The 16,638-nt window shown below is 38.7% G+C and overlaps 1 protein-coding gene across 7 annotated transcripts in view; it reads right to left on the bottom strand.

Annotated features, from left to right (window-relative positions):
* The window catches only part of LOC126259291 (transmembrane and coiled-coil domains protein 2), a 181,141-nt gene that overhangs the window by 80,534 nt on the left and 83,969 nt on the right, over window positions 1–16,638 (bottom strand). For all 7 annotated transcript variants that reach the window (XM_049955951.1, XM_049955952.1, XM_049955946.1 and 4 more), the window contains 2 exons: window positions 15,579–15,771; window positions 15,159–15,387 (listed from right to left, as the gene is read on the bottom strand). In XM_049955951.1, coding sequence (XP_049811908.1) covers window positions 15,159–15,387; window positions 15,579–15,771 — 422 coding nt within the window. The remainder of the gene's footprint in view (window positions 1–15,158; window positions 15,388–15,578; window positions 15,772–16,638) is intronic.

The following is a 16,638-nucleotide window of genomic DNA, read 5'->3' as shown; positions in this document are numbered from 1 at the left end:
ACAGTTTTTTTTCCCCGCACTTCCCTCCCCAAACCAAACTGATGACCCACTGATGCACAGGACAAGTTATACTATAATGGTGCTATTATCAATGCCTTTCCTAAAGACCAATATCAGCAGCTCATTTATGGTGGTAATGATATCGTTGACATTACACAAGGTTCTGGAAGTTTCACAGTAAGGGCTGGGGAATACCAGGCAGATTGCATGTGCTTTGGAGCTGTTGGAGTGAGTCAGTCAGTGGCTAGAGACCAAGGGTGATGACTGAGCAGTGGCCCACAAGTGCAGACAAAAGTTTAATTTTGAAGCAAACCAAGTACAAAAGTGACTATGGAAAGTATCTTGAGTCACATTTGTGACTGAATATTCAAGAGGAGTAACCTTGTGAAGCAACAAAGTGTACAGTTTTGAGTTTTGATCAGTCTGAAGATTGCAGGTTGATAAATGTAGGGTAGCCATTGGTAGCAGACTAATTTCTTAGGTGAATGTGTACCAAAGTAGAAGATCAGAAGTAGTTTTGAACAATTTAAGGGGAAGTACACAAACATCTGAAATACTTGTGACATGAGTTAGTTGAAAGAAACTAACTTCTGTTGCTAAGCAGAGTTATTGATGTTCGATTGAGAGAAGTTAATGAGGAGCCATAAACTTTTTACAAGTGAGAAAACAAACTGTTTAATTTCAGTGACATCAGTTCTGATACTTAAATACAGGGTGGAGAAAAATTGTGTCACGAAATTTTAACCCTGGATAGTTGGGTCTGCCTTGAAAAGGGCCTTTTCTGTAGCTAGGACATTGTTTACTTAAAGCAGTTGCTCGAACTGGCAATCCTCTGACACGACACAAGCTTCATAACATCAAATGGTGTTTTGCTGAACTCTTTCAAAGATTTTTGGCATTGCCCTAATGTAACTGGCAGCATGTTGAATGCGATCCATTAATTCCTCTTCATTTTTAGGTGGTTCATGTCTGGGTTGGTGGACAAGAACCTTGAAGAATCCCCACAGGAAAAATTCTGGTGGCATGAGGTCTGGTGATCGCAGGGGCCACGTCCTTCGAGTAACTCTGCCAATTACCCAGCTGCTGAAGAGTTCATTTAAATATATGCGCACAGCACAACTTATGTGCGGGTGCCCCATCATGCTGCGACCACATGCATAGCGTATGTCCAGAGGAACATCTTCCAGCAGGCCGAGTAGAGTTTCTTGCAAAAAGTGAAGGTAATTTGACCCAGTAGGTCGAGGAAGTAGACGGACCAGCCCAATCAGATGGTCACCCACAACGTCTGCCCAAATGTTGAGCAAAAATCGTTCCTGGTGTCCGTGAATGCACATGATGCGAGGATTTCCCCTTGCCCAGTAATGAACATTTCGAGTGTTGTAAAGGCCGTCCCGACAAACGGTGCACTCATCGGTAAACAACATAATGGCGAGGAAGTCAAGATCTCACTCAACATGTCACAGAAACCACCAGCAAAACCCTAGCCCGTGTTCATAACCCGCCACAGACAGGGAGGAAACTAAATGGATGCAGGCCGAAATCCCTCAAAACTTCCCAGACTAATCGATGAGTGACGTCCATGTTGTGTCTAACTGCTCGAGTACTTGTTGTAGGTGCTCCCTCTAAGCGCTTGAGAACAATCTCTTCAAATGCAGCATGTTCGAGGTCTTCCAGCCTCACCATGATATCCCACTAATGAGCCTGTTTCGCCTAGTTGCCGGTGAATTGCTGTAAACATTTGCGGGTGTGGGTGGTGTCTTGCTGGATACCTTTCCTCATAAAACCGCCGAGCTTCATGCCCATTACTATCGGTTAGTCCATAAACACAAACCACATCTCGTCGTTCTTGAAACGAATAATGTGCCACCATGCTTACTTTATCACTAAATCGCAGGTGATGTGTGTGTGCCCCGAAGTGAAGCTTATGTACTAATGCCTCTGACTTGAGGTGGGACAAACAGCAAGACCTATAAAACATGTGCATATGACGATGGGGCAGTTACGGGGCAAGGGACGTTTGTATGTGTGAACCGACAACCATAGTGTTGCCCGTCAACTGATGTACAGCCAATCGGAGCGCGTGGCACCAAGTTTCTATAGTTTAAAAATAGTGCATTTTCAAGCAACACAACAGTAGTAATTTTGGTTCCTACTGGCATCAGCTCTCTAGGGTTAACATTTTGTGACATTTATTCTCCACCCTGTATAGTTCCATTCACATATAGGCTGAAGCAAGCATGGTTCAGTTTAATAGCTACCTGTGTACTTATGTAAAAAACCCTTTTCACACATCCGATTGCCATAAACTCGAGTGAAGCTTTTAATTATTTAAAGAAGTAAAAAAGGAGTTCTACCTGTGACACTGTGTGACTCCATTCATAATTTTTTTATATTGAAATAAAAGTGAACATTGAGCAGGGGTGTTACCAAACAACAGAGAGCAAGCAAGCAACAAACAAAAACAGCAGTTTTACCTGTACATCACTTTGATAAGGACATGTCTTGGTATTACAATTTAAGGATAAAAATTACATAATTCATACAAACAGGCATTCATATGCATACAGGTCCAGTTTGATGAGGACGGGTAGTTGGCCCTGGCCATGTAGTAGCAACCAAGCCAACAGATGCCTGAAGTAATTTAAGCAAAGCATAGTAAACCAAAATCAAGCTGGCCACATGAAACCTGGGACCTCCATCCTCCCTATTGTACAATACTGTTTTGCAATGAAGCTATTTTAATAATGTAAAAGGTTAGTTAGTGCTATACTGTTCATTCATTCCTCACTACTGGTCACTGCATACACTATACACATATTTGCTTCAGAATTTAACACAACACACACTATCAGCTGACATTGGGGACCATAATGACAATGTTTGGTTTCCACTTTGTGTATCACAACTTCATATTTGCTAGCCTGGAGAACTGAGTCAGCATCCATCTAAAATGAGTGAGATGTTAGGGTCAGAAAGAGGTTAAGGAGTTAGTATTATACTTTGCGCAGCTTCGGGAGTCAGGTTTTCAGTGAAAGAAAAAAGAAATAGAAAGAGTAGCAACATAGTGTGAAAGTGTTGTGTGAAATGAAACATTATTATTTTATTATTATTATTATTATTATTATTATTTTACTTGGCTTACATTTTTACTGAACGCTACTTTGTGTTATTAAGTACTCCTTCACTGTACAGAAAGTCTTGTTTAACAAGTACTTTTTAACAGGTTTTTAAAGTAAGTTCATTTTAGTAATCTCTTCAATATCCTTCGGTAATTTACTGTATAGCATTAGTCCTTGGTAAAAAATGCTGTTTTGAGTTATCTTTACTCTTTAGTGCTAAATATACGTTCAGTCTAGGTTTTGTTCCATGATGATGAAGAGACATGTTTGAGCTGCAATTATCGATTGGTAAATGTACTCACAAAGCACAGTCAAAGTTTCCAGTGTCTCGAACAGATCCTTGCAAGAACCTTGGTTTTCTTAACAATAACTTTTGGTTATTATCCTTGTGATGCTTTTTTTCGGTCTGCACATTGTTGCTAATATTTTGTTCCCCAGAAAAGAAGTCCACAGTTAATAACAGAGTGAACAGTGTGTAACACAAAGATGCAGACTGCTGCACACTGATGACAAGACTAAGGGCATAACAAGCTGATGACATTATGTCTGCTAGTATCTTTGAGAGTTCACACCACTTCAAACATGAATCAATATTCAGTCCTACAAATTGTGTCTGCTATGCTGTCTATAGCATCATTTTCCCTTTTCGAACTGAAATTCATGGCATTTGTTTTCTTAATGTTCCATGTCATGTTACTGATGCTAAGAAATTGTGCAAGGAGTTAACTTATTTTCTCAGTGACTACAATGGTGCTGTCATCTGCAAACAGAATTTTTTGGCACAAGTGACACTAGTGCTGAGCTTAAGCACAATTAAGTGCTCAACCAGTTTAAATCACAGCTTCAGAAATCTCACATTCTGCTCAATCTTTCGATCGACCAGTGATCTAGCGACTTTTTTTGGTACTATACCATGACCTCTCTTAGCATTTTTAATGCATTATGGATTTTATAATAAAAATAACTGTGAAAAAAGGATTGAAATACCTTCTAGAGTGCAGGTCACATGAAACAATGGCAACTAATAATAATAAATAAGTAAATAAAAGACTGCAATCATGATTCTGTCCAATTCTTGATCTTTTGCTCATCCTGTGATTTAGTGACCTCTAATGATACTACCTCCAAGTGTGAGGGTACAGAACTTTTCATACTTAAATTCGGCATTTTTTCCTCAATAGCCACAGGTGTGAAGTTTTCTGTACCCTTATTGTCTTTAAATGAGTGAATGTATAGTTTAATGGTGTTACGTTCAAGATTACGCACTTTAAACAATATAGCTTGGCAATATGTATTTTTTATATGTATAATAAGTCTCAGCACAAATGTATGTTTGTGTTGTTTCATTATTCGTATGAAGTATGCCTTGGGCAGCATGTAGTGGTTGGAGTTCAACAGCAAATGCCTTTGCATCATGGCAAGTACAGCAGAGAGTTTCCAATGCAGTATGGAGCGCATAAGGGGCCTCCCCTCAGAATAAGCAACATGAAGATTCTTTGTGGAAAAACATTCATCAATAATGTATATCAAAAATGTTCTGTAAAATAACTGTATATCATTTTAGTGTAATTCTGATACCCATACTGAAAAAATGTTTGAACATGTTCATTCAAAAAACGTACATGGATTTAGTATCCAGTGAAAACTTACTTAAAGTATACAAAAGAAAAAGTAAATTAGTAATGCACTCAAGCTGAATATATTTCAATAATATTTTTATGTGTTTGCCACACAGAGCTCTCTCACAAGTTGGGTCTTTCTGCTGTAATTTATTCTTGCGATATCAATTACAGTCAGTTTACCACAATATTTTTTTTTTTAAATTTGCATACTGATTAAAATCTGGTAGCACTTTTACTCGTTATTCTAATAAATAAACACAGTTTGAAATTCACATTTGCATTCCACTTGCTAAATCATTATGATCTCTTATACACAAATGAAACATTGTACAGGCTTCAGTCAAGTAAGATCTGTTTGGGGACAACATTTTCACCTTGCTATCCTTACTTAAAAATCAGCAAGATGTTTATTATTCGTACATACTAGTAACTGTGTAAGAACTCTTTATAATCAATTTGTTGAAATACAACAGGAATTTGTGCAGTGACACAATTTAATGCTATTCCACCTGTGTTTCATGAAACTGTCAAAGTTAACCAGGACAAAAAATTGTGGCTAGTTTGCAGTTTTTTGCTTACCCTTTGCAATCATTCTGCATGAGTCAAATGTCACATGAGTGTTCATCAAACACACCTGAGAGTATATTGGGCACTATGGTGCATTGGGAACACACTATTCTGTTCAGACGCGAGTACCATCTGCCCGGCCCTAGCTAATGCTATTGGAAAAGTCACTTATCTGCATCAGGAAAAGTATTGGTCCCAATATGATACTCTGACTTCCTAATGATTCTAGTTTATTTAGCGGAAGCTTATAGTCAACAGTATCAAAAGCTATGTGACCCCTCAAGTTTTCTTGTCACAACTGATTAATGGTGCGCTTCCAGGTATTCTCCTGAGAAGTTGTTGTTTTCATTTTATGCACAATATTTCAATAACTGACCCAGCTGCCTTCTTCAGATGCTGTAAGTTTTGCCGTTATATATTCTCACTGCCTGGACTCCAGTCACATTGTGAACAACAGTTGGTCTCACACTGTTATTTGTAGCCAAATTCTATTTCTGATGCCCACTAGGCCATCTGATGCTCTTATTTTTTTGGAGCTCTCACTGATTCTATAAAACAAAATTCTCACTGTGTCTTCTAACTTTGGTGGAGGTGTTAGTGGGTGAGATTTTAATAAATTGAGTGTTGGAGTCAGAGCATTATTTAAAGTGAAACTGAAACAACAACTTGGCAGAAAACCCAGAAGCACACCAGTATCACAAGCCTTAGAAAGATCTAATAAAATGCCTGCAGCACACTCATCCTTGTCAAGAGCATCAAGTACTCATTTTGTGAATTGTCCTACAGCTATCATTTCGGAAGCCAAACTAAGATTCACTTAGGTTTTATTTATTCAAGTAATTAATTAACCTGTCTTTCAAAGTTGATTCTATTGTTTTTGAGAATGATGACAGCAGCATAACGGGGTCACAAGTTGTCTCTACATTTTGTATTACATTTCTTGAGCAGAACTCTTATACTCTGTATGCATTGTTTCAGCACACATGTTGGTACTTCGTCTAAGCCTATAATTTTTTTTTAATTTTTTGTACCATTTTACTGACTTCATGTTTTGTTGTTGGTAGTAGAACATTGTAATTAGAGCGCAATCATTTACAGGTGTTAGGCCTATGAAAATTGTCATTCACATACTTTGTTGAGTGGTGTGGATCAATTATTTTATCCCACTCTCTTATCAGTAAATTATTATGCCTTTTTATGTCTCCTTGGTTCCTATTTAATGACATCCCAGACTGTTTTGGTTTTACTCTTTGCATTGGATATTTTCATGCACCAGTAACAAGAACATCACCGAGGCCAGACAGAATAAGTGTCGCCCAATTCCTGTGCAAAGGGCACAGTATTTCATGGTATTCCATTGCTGTGAAGCATGACATACAGTGTAATTAGTGTGCTGCATTTATTTACAATCAGTATTATGAGAGACTGAGTGTTATGCTGTGCTGAGCTAGGATTCCTTTGTGTGCCGTGTTGTAGCAAATACAAGATGGATAACAAAGATAAGATGACTAATATTGAAAGCGATGAATTAATTAAAGTCACCTCAAAGAAAGAAACGTCTGTAGATTCAGTTTATTCAGAATATGGTTATACACAAATTAATTTTGGTATGAAAAGTACACTAGAAGTAGTGACGCAACATCCATTCACACCAATATCAAAAATTAAGCAACAGGAAGTGAAAATGGACAACCCCATGGTAGGAGATTTCCCTAGTATGATGTATGTATGTTTACAGAGTGAAGACAGTCTTGCAAAAAGAAAAGAAAAAAGAAAAAAAGGTCAAGAACATACTATGAACAGTTAAAAGAAATTTATGAAAGAAATGCAAATTGCAGGCAAGTACTTCAAAGAAGTTTAAAAAAGAAAGGGAGATTATAATTTAGCATCAGCAAGTAGTAGTTAATAAGCTGAGAAAAGATGTATCAGAGAGCCAAAATATTGCTGTCAGTAACATTGAACAAAACCACACAAATTTCAAGGACGAGTAGAATGCGAAATACAAAGAGAGGGCCTTCGAGGTAAATAACACCAACAGTGAGATCAGCAACACATTTTTGCAGTGGAAAATATTTACACATTCAGTGTACAAAGATCACAAGTCCAGATTTCAAAGTCCAGGAAGTGGCCTTAAAGCAAGATGAGCTAACAGCATATGTTACACAGGTTAACGAGCTGGTGAAAAAAAGGCACTAAGTGTGTAACCTTCAGCAAGTATAACATGCTACACGATGCCCTTGTGACTGGGCTAAGAACTGAGGCTGCATATTTGACCATACATATTGGTTGCACACCAACAGCGTGACACAACGTGAAGACAAATGCACTTCCTACAGAATATTGCTAACAGATTCAACTCCAAATGAAATGTACATTTATTAGGAGCTTTAGAAGTGTGTTGCCGCCAGCATGGACAGAGGCAGACATGGTTTTGTATGGTGTTACTTGCATGCACGGAGATGCATACAACTGGGGAATGTAACAAGATGAAAAAGCAAGACGTACCCTACAATGAAACTGCATTTTTTGTGAAGTGTTTGTCAATGTGTACACAGAATAGCATTATCAGTCTGCAGTATGATAAGAAATACTAGCTAGAGGCAGATGCAACAGTAACAGAATCCTTGGAAAAGGAATAAGGCAAAAAATGGTACTTATCATCTATAGCTGACGTCATACAATTATTTAACTAGATAGATAAGAAATCTACTCGCTAATCGGTGGCAGAATACACACATAAAAGACTGTTGTGACTGGCATGCTTTTGGAGCCAGTGGCTCCTCCTTCAGGCAGAAGTGTTGAAGGGGAAGAAAGAAGTGTGAAGGAAAAGGATGGAGAGTCTAGGAAAAGGGGTAGATTTTAGGAAAGTCACCCAAAACCATCAGTCAAGGGAGACTTACCATACGAGATGAGAAGGAAAGACTGACTGTTGGAGACTGCATCAGATGAGATTTGAAAACCTGAGAGCTTCAAGGTGGAAGACAGAGTAATACGCAAGAAAGAGATTACTAGTAAAACATCGTGCACGAGTTAATAAGAGTGACAAGCTAAGTGCATTGTACATAACAGGGGTGGGAGGGTGCAGTGAAAAATAGATGCAAAAGACAATGAAAGATATAGGAAATTAAAACAGCAAATGGCAGTCTTCCACCCCAAAGCTCTCAGGTTTTCAAATCTTATCCAATGCAGTGACCAACAATCAGTCTTTCCTTCTCATGCCGTACGGTAAGTCTCCCCTGACCTGCACTTCTGGGTGACTTTCCCAAACTCTACCCCTTTTCCCAGACCTCACCAGTCCTTTTCCTTCACCTTCAACCCTTCTGCCTGAAGAAGGAGCCCTGATTTGAAAGCTTGCCAATCACAACAGTATTTTCTGCTACCGCTTGGTGAGTACATTTTTTATCTATCCAATTAAATAATTTTATCAATAATTGATATAAAATGGGGTCACGAGACATCTACAATCCGGAGTATGAAGACAGTTACGAGAGCCCTTATCAATAAAGTTGATTGGGTGAGACAATTTTTACATCAAACAGAAAGTGATGACACACAAAGGAGATACTGAACTTTCAGAGCCTCACAGCAGTAATAATAATAATTTATTATTACTACTACTATTACTATTACAGTACAGATCTGAGTGAAATCATTACAGATTTGAGTGAGATTATTACAAACATGTGCATAAGCAGAACTAGATACAACAATGTAATCACTGACAACAATTTCAAGAAAGATTTTATGGTTACAGAGACAGTGAATTTCATCAAAGACGTAGGCAGGAGAATAATAATGATAGAGGGGCTGGCCAGTACTTACCTCAGCTCAGTACAGCCGATAGATACACAAAACAGAACAGAAAATTTACATTCCTAGATTTCGGAACTTTGTTCCTTCATCAGGGAGGAGAGAGGGGAAAGAAAGGGAAGAGGGGAAAGAAAGGGAAGAAGGGAAAGTGGATTCAGTTACTCACAACCCAAGTTATGAAGCAACAGGGAAAGGAATAGTCTGCTCACAAGAGAACTAACAAGAATGGGGAAAGATTGATAAGCTTTTGCGAAAATTTCGGCCTCGTAATCATGTCAACACAATTCAAAAAACCCAACAAGAAACTGTATACTTGGAAGTCGCCCAACACAATGTTGGGTGAATTCCAGATAGACCATGTGGCCATCTCCAAGAGTAACAGAGCAGAAATTCTGAATGTGAAAACGAGAAGAGGATTTTTTGACTCAGACCACCATTTTCTACAGATAAAGACCAGATTACAACCCAATAGAAAAAAGGCAAAACTAAACAAAGTGCTGAGACCAGACCCCGAATACATAAAACTCAACAAGGAAAACATCTTACAGGAAATTAGTCAGACAAACACCATGAACTGGACAGAACTTGTGGGAGGAGAAAACACAGGTGGTGGAATATAATATGTGACCAAGCAATAGAAGAAAGGACCAATGCCTGGAAAAACTTCAATAGTCACAAAACATCAGAAAAATGGCAACAATTTCTAGTAATCCGAAAACAAACATCGAAAATTATCTGGAGGGAAAAAAGAAATTATGACAAATGGCGACTAGATGAGATAGAACAAGACTTTAAGAAGGGCAACACCAGGAATTTTTATAAGACGTTTAAAGAACATATTGCAGGATACCAGCCACCCAATCTTTGCTTCAAGAAACCGGATGGTTCACTAGAAACTAACACGAAGAATAAGTGCCAAATCCTCGCAGACTATTTCAACAAACTTCTCAATTGCGAAAGACCTACAGAGGATATTCACTACCAGACATCTACACCAAATCCTGATGCTAAACCGCCAACCATCAATGAAATAGTAGAAATTATCAAGACACTGAAAAACAATAGAGCCCCTGGAGAAGATGGAATTATTGCAGAACTATGGAAACTAAATGATGAAAGATTAACAGGAAAAATTCACAAAATCATATTAAACATTTGGGAAACAGAACAGATCCCTTCTGAATGGAAATGCGCACTCATCCATCCACTCCACAAAAAAGGGGACAAAACTGAACCAAATAATTACAGGGGTATCTCACTCGTACCGGTCACATATAGAATCCTATCAAAGTTCTCATGAATAGATTAGAAGAACAAGCTGACCCACAAATAGGAGAATACCAGGCTGGTTTTCGCAAGGGATGATCATGCATACAGCAGATCTGGAATCTGAAAATGATTCTCCAGATGAGAGACACCCGAAACACAGTGGTCACTTTTGTAGATTTTAAAAAGGCCTACGACTCAATAGACAGAGTAGCACTCTGCAAGACACTGGAAGAATTCAGCACTGACAGAAAGACAAGAGCAATCATTCGGCAGACATTAACTGACACAGTCTCCAAGGTTAAATTTATGGGGGATACCTCTGAACCATTTGAAATCCAAACTGGAGTGCGACCGGGTGACGAACTTTCACCATTACTCTTTAATATCATTCTTGAAAAAATTATCAGGACATGGGAAAAAGAAGTCAAAGGAATCCAAATTGGCATTAGAAAAGATAACAGATTCAATGTGAAGTGTTTAGCTTTTGCGGATGACCTTGCAATCCTCACAAATAATAGAAAAGAAGCCACTAACGCCATAGAGAAGTTACACGAAATTGCACAAAGAACTGGCCTGCAAATCTCATATGAGAAAACCCAGTACATAGAAAGAGTGCCACAAGACAAATTGACTATTGTGACAACCCATGGGAAAATCGTACAAGTACCACATTTTAAGTACCTGGGAGAAATCATCCAGCCATCAGGGACCAACCTAAAGACCAATGAGGAAAGAATAAAAAAAACTACAGAAAGCATAGAAACTCACGTGGAACTATTATAACAAAAAGTCCATATCCATTCACGCAAAATTGAGGCACTACAACACTGTCGTACTTCCGGAGGCACTGTATGCATCTGAAACAACACAAATAGGTGGGCAAACTAAAATCAAAGAAATAGAGAAACAAGAAAGGCAAATCCTAAGGAAAATTTTTGGCCCGATACAAGAGCAAGGAATCTGGATGAATAGATCAACATCAGAATTATATAAATACACAGACAAGATTACGGATACAATAAGGAAAAGAAGAATCCAGTTCTATGGACATATACACAGGATGAATAAAAACAGAATTTCAAAGCCAATTCTTAAAGTTATCAACTCAGGCAGGGGAAAAACAAAATGGATAAAAGAAGTTGAAGACGACCTCAGACAAGCACACATAACAGTAAACAATGCAGAAAATAGAACTGAATTCAGGAACATCATCAAAAAACATAAATTTGACACCACAACACAGAAGAGACCAGGATGCAAATGGACAGCGGAGCGAAAGAAACAACACAGTGAACACATGAAGAAAATTTGGGCTCAGAAAAAACATAAACAATCATCATAAAGGAATTCAAGTTCAAACGCTCTCTTAAATGGGAATAATCTAAAATAATAATAATAATAATAATAATAACTTATTATTATTATTACTACTACTACTATTACAGTACAGATCTGAGTGAAATCATTACAGAGTTGAGTGAGATTATTACAAACAGGTGCATAAGCAGAACTAGAGACAACAATGTAGTCACTGACAACAATTTCAAGAAAGATTCTATGGTTACAGAGACAGTGAATTTCATCAAAGACGTAGGCAGGAGAATAATAATGATAGAGGGGCTGGCCAGTACTTACCTCAGCTCAGTACAGCCGATAGATACACAAAACAGAACAGAAAATTTACGTTCCTAGATTTCGGAACTTTGTTCCTTCATCAGGGGGAAGAGGGGCAAATAAGGGGGAAGAGGGGCAAAGGTGGGGGAAGAGGGGCAAAGGTGGGGGAAGAGGGGAAAGGTGGGGGAAGAGGGGAAAGGTGGGGGAAGAGGGGAAAGGTGGGGGAAGAGGGGAAAGGTGGGGGAAGAGGGGAAAGGTGGGGGAAGAGGGGAAAGGTGGGGGAAGAGGGGAAAGGTGGGGGAAGAGGGGAAAGGTGGGGGAAGAGGGGAAAGGTGGGGGAAGAGGGGAAAGGTGGGGGAAGAGGGGAAAGGTGGGGGAAGAGGGGAAAGGTGGGGGAAGAGGGGAAAGGTGGGGAAGAGGGGAAAGATGGGGAAGAGGGGAAAGATGGGGAAGAGGGGAAAGATGGGGAAGAGGGGAAAGATGGGGAAGAGGGGAAAGAAAGGGAAGAGGGGAAAGAAAGGGAAGAGGGGAAAGTGGATTCAGTTACTCCTCCCTGTTTTCCTTTCCCTGTTGTTTCATAACTTGGGCTGTAACTGAATCCACTTTCCCTTCTTCCCTTTCTTTCCCCTCTTGTCTTTCTTTCCCCTCTCTCCTCCCTGATGAAGGAACAAAGTTCCGAAATCTAGGAACGTAAATTTTCTGTTCTGTTTTGTGTATCTATCGGCTGTACTGAGCTGAGGTAAGTACTGGCCAGCCCCTCTATCTCTTTGTTAGTATTTGTTTCACATCTTTATATGAGATTTGCCATTAATCATTAGAATAATAATGATAGCAGATGAAATCTGGCACAAGAGCAATTTTATGAACAAAGGCCACCAAACGAACAGAGACAAGAAATGAATGATATGTGGGGGAATGATTAATAGCTTGGAATAGGATCAGATTCAGAGCTTGGCAGAAAGTGTCATTATTTTCTACAAACCATATAAACAAGGAGGTGATGCTCAAGTAGAAGCAAGTTATCATGATCAAGCCAGAGGTCCGAGTGAGGAGCAAGAAGAATTACTTTATAAAGAAGCTAGAACAGCAAAGAAGGAAGTTATCAGTATTATCATTAGAGCAAAGAAGGGTGGAGAAGAATTCTCGAATTCTGGAAGACAGGTGTCTGTAATGGCAAGAAGTTTTTATGGGCTACTTTTTAAGAGAGCTGCAGATACTCCTGAATTACCAGGAAGCAGGTATAAAATTTTAGGAGCTATGGAAGTACCGAATACGCCCACCAGGAAACAAGTATCATTGGAAGCTGAAATTGGCGAATCTAAATACATTGTTGATGGCAAAGTGATTCCACAACTTTGTTAGCTGACAGTTGTAGGTGGTGACAGGATGTCAGAGCATGGAATAGATTTTAATGTTGTTAAACAAGCCATGGAGTATAATAATTAAGAGAGTATAGAATGAATATTGTTCGTGATTGCTATGATACTAACTTTGGCAGAATTTGTGAAGTAAGAATAGAAGATCTGCAAATTGCACAAGAAGTAGAGATGAAATGCATGACAACACCCTTGTACAAGAACTGCTCAAGAAAAAGTGACACCGTATCTCAGTTGAAGAAGTACAAAAACTGACTAACGTTTTAGTTTAAATTGGGGAGTCAGAAGCATAGGAGAGATATCTGCTTTAAAACACACACACACACACACACACACACACACACACACACACACACACACACAAGAAGGAAACTCATACTGTGTATTCAGGTACTTCTGTTGAGTACTTATCACTTCATTTTCCTCAATCTGCAGTACTTAATAACTTTTTTTGACTTGGCAAATGAAATGGAGAAGAAAAGGGAAAAGAGAAGAAGGAAATGGAAACCAAAAGAAAGAAAACATTATTCAAGAAACAGCAGGGAGTAGCCACTCACCATTCAGAAAACTGCGGAGCAGTTGAGAACTACAAAAACAAGATTGAAAATATATCTAGGTTTTGGATAAAAACTTCCTTTACTGGTAAGTAACAATACACATATACACACTCACTGTTACATTTTCCCAGCCAACTACATTGCCCTCGGCTACAGCCCGACTGGGGTGACAGGCTAAGGCTTTGTAAGATGGAGCGAGGGAGAGCACAAAGGGTGGTTGACAGCTGGGACTGCTCCCTCCTTATACCACACTTACTCCTAACAGGTTGTCACATGGGTTGTAACCCTGTGGAATACCCAAGTGCAAGACATGTCTGATACATCCATCTAGCACATCCTATTCCAGTCCTGTCGTACACATATCCTACTGTATCAGACAACAAGCTACCAATGAAAGCAATGACATCACATACCAACATGGCTGTAACTTTTGCACAGCATTTTACATGGGGCCATATTAATGAATGGCCACTAATAGACTGTGACCAAGAACAATGTTGGCCACTCTGTGGCAGAGCACAATAGAGAGCACAACATGCTCAACTTCAAGGACTGCTTCACATCCTGTGAAACCTAAATTCTCTCCTCAACATCAGCTTACCCAAGTTAAATAGATGGGAATTGTCCTACAGCACATTCTTTGATGCCATAATCCTCCACACTTCTATCGTTGCTAACACTTGTCTCTTAAACCACCTCCACCCTGTTAGCTAACACCCTGTTATGACAAACTTATCTTGGGAGGGGAGTATAAATGCACATGGATTTACCTGAATTGATTTTGACCCATTGGTTGTAGTCTAGAAAATGACTGCACACTACTGCAAAACACTTCCTATTTTTTTTAAAAAAAAGTCTGAGATCTTTGCAGACTTGTTAACTGCAATATAAATAAATGAATGAATGCAGCTGGAATTGATTATATCAAATGAGCTGGGCAACACGATCAATGAATGGAGAGAGAAACCGTTAAGCTGATTCTCCCACTCTCTTCTGCCCCAGGCAATCGCAATTTCTCAATATACAGGCAGATCAATCAGGCTGTAGCATTGTAAGGAACACACACACACACACACACACACACACACACACACACAGAGAGAGAGAGAGAGAGAGAGAGAGAGAGAGAGAGAGAGAGAGAGAGACTGACTCTATTCCTCCCTGAATTTTTTTACAGAATTTATGTTAGTCTACGTTATATTGAGACACTGTTGACAAACTTACTTCAGTCCCTGCCCCATGTCACGCAGCACCTCCCGTGGCTGCCTATGAGAGCTGGAAAGACCATGTGTCTCTAGTTCTCGAAGTCTTTTATTATAACTTTCCAACTTTTTCTGCAGTTGTGAAATGGACTGAGCTGATTTCTGATTCTTCTTCTCAAAGACTGCCTTGATTCTTGGTAGCTGGTGCTTATCAGCATTGGCAGCTAGTTTCAAATATTCATTTACATTGTCTGTAAGACAAACAAATGTATAAATGCCTATACATTCTAGCCCTAAGAGGCAGAGTAATACAAATTATAAAATGGTAAAGGAAGTTTAAGACAAACTCTTCAACCTATGTTTACTAAGTGTGTCTGTATCAGCATGTTATACTATCTACTCCTTAAAAGTAGTTGTTAATTAAGACTGTATAGGTACAAACCATCTCGCGTTGTTTGTTCATCACGAATCATTTCCTTTGTCCGACCAATCTTGGACTGCATGTGTTCAATGGCAGCTCTTGTTCTTGAGAGATCAGACATACTATGCCCATCAACTTCATCACCTGACAGTGCTGCTGTTACATGTTCTGATGAACCATTGGATAACATTGATGTAGAGGGATGGTACAGCTCCTGTAAGATTATACACTGGCACATTAGAATATCAAATGCATTTTCAATATCATCACTTCTCAACTTTAATAGCAGGAAAAGAAGTGCTAGTAACACCACTGCACACATCTCTATTTTCCCACTCCTGACTTCTATCAACATAGTCAAAAATGTGCAACACTAACAAATACAGCAATAACATTTATGTTTATGGTGGCTCCAGGAAATAATGTCACTACTTTTTTTCCAATCTTCCTCCTTTGTTGTGTCCATTTGCTCTTTGTAGAAAGTTCATCACCTTTAGCAACACATCCTGATTGACATTATCCTATCCTCTGTCACATCCTCCAAGACTTCCTTCCTTCTACTCTAACTTTGGAAATGGACTGTGTTCCATAAGCTTAAACTTCAATAGTTATTTTTGAGAAAGGTATTTTTTTATACACATGCATAATTTTGGGTGATTCATCATTTTAATCATTTTTATTTCTATCTATAAACAACAGCTGAATGAAAATGATATTAAACAATATGAATGTTTAGCGATTGCACATAACCAGTCAAAAAAGCAATGTAATTATTAAATGTCAAATTTTTTGAATAAAAGGAAGGAAAACAGAGTAATGAAATAAGATATGATAAGCAAAATATTAAAAATGTTAACATAAAAAAAAGAAAATAACAACAAGGAACTCCAACTTTTAGAGAAGGTGTAGACTCAGCTATGCAGAGAAAATAAAAACTTGGGGAATAGAGGATTTGAAGGAGAATGAGTAACATAGGATGCGAATGCATAACTTTCAACGTGAGGAAAATTATGCATGTACTCATAAATCTAGCAGCTGGAAGCCGTATATCTTTTAGAATAACTGAGCTGTATATATTTTA

The sequence above is a fragment of the Schistocerca nitens genome, chromosome 5 (assembly GCF_023898315.1).
Source record: "Schistocerca nitens isolate TAMUIC-IGC-003100 chromosome 5, iqSchNite1.1, whole genome shotgun sequence".
NCBI classification, from domain to species: Eukaryota; Metazoa; Arthropoda; class Insecta; order Orthoptera; family Acrididae; genus Schistocerca; species Schistocerca nitens.
This window is presented reverse-complemented; position numbering and strand designations above follow the sequence as displayed.